At 48.3% G+C, this 3,820-nt stretch overlaps 1 protein-coding gene across 1 annotated transcript in view; it reads left to right on the forward strand.

Moving 5' to 3' along the window:
- FEZ2 (fasciculation and elongation protein zeta 2) overlaps positions 1–3,820 on the forward strand; it is a gene marked incomplete at its 5' end in the record, with an annotated part of 44,731 nt that continues 40,911 nt past the window's right edge. The window contains one exon of the mRNA XM_077764307.1: positions 1–209. Within this exon, the coding sequence (XP_077620433.1) occupies positions 1–209 (209 nt within the window). The remainder of the gene's footprint in view (positions 210–3,820) is intronic.

Below are 3,820 nucleotides of genomic sequence, written 5' to 3' on the forward strand. Positions count from 1 at the left end.
GGGGCCCGGAGCCTCCAGGACCAGGAGAACTGTAACGCGAGCCCCGAGGCCGGGGCAGGGCCGGGCGGGGGAGGTGACGGCTTCCCGGCGCTGGCCTGCAGCTTGGAGGAGAAGCTGAGCCTGTGTTTCCGCCCCTCGGGTCCCGGCGCCGAGCCCCCGAGGGCGGCCGTGCGGCCCATCACCGAGCGCAGCCTCCTGCAGGGGGACGAGTGAGTGCAGGCCCGGCCGGGGGCGGGCGGGAGCCTCCCCTGCCCCCCGAGCAGCCCTCCTTCTGCTCTCGTCCAGCCCTCGTCCTGCCCTCTGGCCCACGGTCCGCAGCCCCGGCGGGACTCCGGCCACAGGCTCCTCCCCGCGCCCTCCTTCCGCCTCCTCCGCCTGGCGAGTCCCCGCCCTCCCCGCTCCCCCGCCGGGCTCCTCGGGGCTTTTGGCCTCCGGGCGCTCTGCTGTTTAAATCCCCCGCGCCTTTGCCCTCCACGTTCCCTCTCCCTCCGCTGCTGCCCTCCCGCTCCCTAGAAACCGCCCCAGGTTTGTTTGGTTCAGAGAGGAACCTGCTTGCACCCGAGCCGGTAGTTAGAGACGTGCGGCACCTCTTCGGGCACGTGTGTAGCCACTCATTCATACAAACTGGCGTTTCGTTATGCGCTTAGTGGCAGAGGCTGCTTCGCCCTGGGGATTCCTCGGTGACTGAACATACCTTAGCATGGGGGCTGGATTTGTAGACAGATGTTCTCCCGGACTTAAGGGCGAGGTATAGGGGATTTTTATACAGGGTATGGGGGAGAGGCAGGAAAAGCTTCGCTGGGAAAGAAATGTGAAAACTGGATCCCGATGAATGAGTGGGAGTTTGCCTGCCAGATGAAGAAAGGTCTAGCATTACGGCTCGCACGTGCAGAAGTACCAGCGTTAAAGCAGCATTTATGCCACAGGAATTTATTGGCTCCATCTGAGAGCCCAGGTGGAGTGCAAATCATCACAGAGGCAAAGAGGAAAGGAAGGCTCTGGTTACTAATAGCAAGGATCTCTTAGTCTGGTGGGAAAACCCATACGTTAACAGGTCATTAGTAGTGTAGAACCATCTAAGTGCCATGATAGGAAATTCATAGGGATTTGTGAGAGCTGGTTAAGGGGGAGGCAGAGTTCCTGGGGGCACTTCATTTAACTGTCTTGAACCCCGCTTATAATTTGGTTAAGGATTGTCATTAGGCACCAGGGTTCCACCCCCAAAAGATAGTTAAAAGGGGTGGTGAGGGTGAGGGAGCTGAGCATATTGTATAGGTGGGCAGGCAGGAGCCCTGGACAGGCTGAGGGTTCAAGCAGTGCGGTAAACACTGGCCATGGCGGAGTGGGTTTTTAGAGCTGTGATGGAGTGGAGAGTTTAGAGGTTAGGGAAGGATTCTTCAGAGATGGAGAAGGATCCACGGGCACCGAAAAGGCCTTCCAGCCTGTTGGTCTTTCCTCTGTGAATAAAGTAGGAAGCTTGAGAAGAAGGATTTAGGAATGGGGCCTGTAAACACTGGCTTAGCAGTGGTTGGGGCCCAGCTGTGCTGGAGACCCCGTCATTGCATTGGCACCTGTGTACAGTGACCTGCCCCCTGTGGAGGGAAGAGTTTATGACGACTTTATATATGCATGTATGTAGCTCGTAGCAAAAGATGACATTTTTGAAAGTCTATTCCCGGAGAAGATAGTTTTATATTTATATACTCTGAATCACAGGGACTCAGGACATACTCTGGATTAAAAGATGATATTTTGGGTTTTGGGTTTGCCAAGAGTGACTTCTCAAAACAGATGAGTGGTTTGTACACAGATAGTTAAGTCTTCCTATGTTTGCTTCACCTGTATTGTCTAGAAAGTATTTTATTTTAGGGGCCCCTGAGTGGTTCAGTCACTTAAGTGTCCCACTCTTGCTTTCGGCTCAGGCCATGATTTCATGAACTGAGTTCGAGCCCTGCATTGGGCTCTGCACTAACAGCTTGGAACCTGCTTGGGATTCTCTGTCTCTCTCTCTGCCCCTTACCAGCTCATGCTCCGTCTCTCTCTCTCTCAAAATAAATAAATAAACAAGCAAACATTAAAAAAAAACAACTAGTTTTAGGCTTTGCTTAAATCTTAGGTTGATGTAAAACTTAAAAAATATTACTCTTGATAATGGTTTTCAGTAGATGATATGTTGTTAGTAATGTATGATGCTTGATTCGGGAATGTGTAACAAATCTCTGTCTTTTCAGGAACTGGGGCTGGTCACCACTCACTGTCCCCTTTCTGTTGCATAAATTTCTCCATTTATAGAGTCCAAAACGTCCATCCCTGCACCTCTCACTAGAGAGAGTTGAGAATTCTCTCGCTTAGATATTGCCTTGGCTTAGGGCATTTCAGTTAACTTATCTGAGCCCCACCTCTAGTTTTGGCTAAATATGGATTTTACTTATCTGCTAAGATTTTGCGTCAGAAAGGGTATCACATAGGATTCGGTATCACAGGATCTTGACCTCCTTCGACTTTGTCCTGCCGGTTGTTTATGACTGGTTATAATACTTTATGATAAAGATGAAGGCAATTCATGTCTTGACTGGAGAATTCTAGAATCTTCCATTTAAGTCAGCCCTGTGTCCTTCCAACTACACTTGTTGTGACCCTGGCGGATAGAGTACTGTTAATTTTCCTTCATTTTCTTGGCAGATCAGAGTCGTCCACAGTCTCTCCTGGTGGGTGAAGTATTGCACTCCACTTGTTCTCTTATTCCAGCCTCATTTAAGCAGGGGCGCCTGGGTGGCTCAGTCGGTTGAGCGTCCAACTTTGGCTCAGGTCATGATCTCACAGTTTGTGGGTTCGAGCCCCGCATCAGGCTCTGTGCTGACAGCTAGCTCAGAGCCTGGAGCCTGTTTCAGATTCTGTTTCAGATTCAGACCATCCCCTGCTCACGCTGTCTGTCTCTCTCTCAGAAATAAATTTAAAAAATTAAAAAAAGAAACAAGCAGTCCTCAAAACTCTGGACTGTCTTCACCTACTAGAATATCCTACTTGAGTTCCTAACCAGTGTTAGGTATATAGTCATTCAGTGTCTGAAATTCTTTTGCCTAGGAAGGTGTGGGTCAAAAACTCAGCAAGTTTAGCAGTCCAGATCTGTTGCCCCCAGTTTGAGCACTTTGGCATTGGAGAAGGTTATGATTCTAAGAGAGGAGAATAGGAGTAAACTATGTATGCATTTGGGAGACGTGCAGGGTAAACGAGCCAGTTTCCTAGAGCTTTTTGGGTTCATGTTTTCATTGAGGCTAATGTGCATTCCAGAGCCAAACATCATTTGGAGATTTTATGCTTTTTTTTTTTTTAATTTTTTAATTTTTTTTTTATTTCTAGGAGAGATAGAAAGAGACTGTAATCAGGGGAGGGTCAGAGAGAGAGGGAGTCACAGACTGAAATAGGCTCCAGGCTCTGAGCTGGCAGTCAGCACAGAGCCCGACACGGGGCTCGAACCCACGAACTGCGAGATCATGACCTAAGCGAAAGTCGGACGCTTAACCGACTAAGCCACCCAGGCACCCCTGGAGATTTTATGCTTTTTGCAGTTATGGTCCCATTGCTTCTTCTCTTTAGAACCAGATCCCAAATTCATTAAATCAAGTATGTTCCTTCTTTATTTTTAAGCTTACATTCTTATTTTTATGCCTCCAGTAGTCTTGTTTTTGTTTCTTAGTGGCTTACACATTTGGAACAAAAAAAAACCCACTCAATTATTTATTTATTTATTTATTTATTTTTAAATTTTTTTTAATGTTTTATTTATTTCTAGGAGAGATAGAGAGACAGCGTGAGCAGG

The sequence above is a fragment of the Crocuta crocuta genome, unplaced genomic scaffold (assembly GCF_008692635.1).
Source record: "Crocuta crocuta isolate KB4526 unplaced genomic scaffold, BGI_CrCroc_1.0 scaffold164, whole genome shotgun sequence".
Lineage (NCBI taxonomy): Eukaryota > Metazoa > Chordata > Mammalia > Carnivora > Hyaenidae > Crocuta > Crocuta crocuta.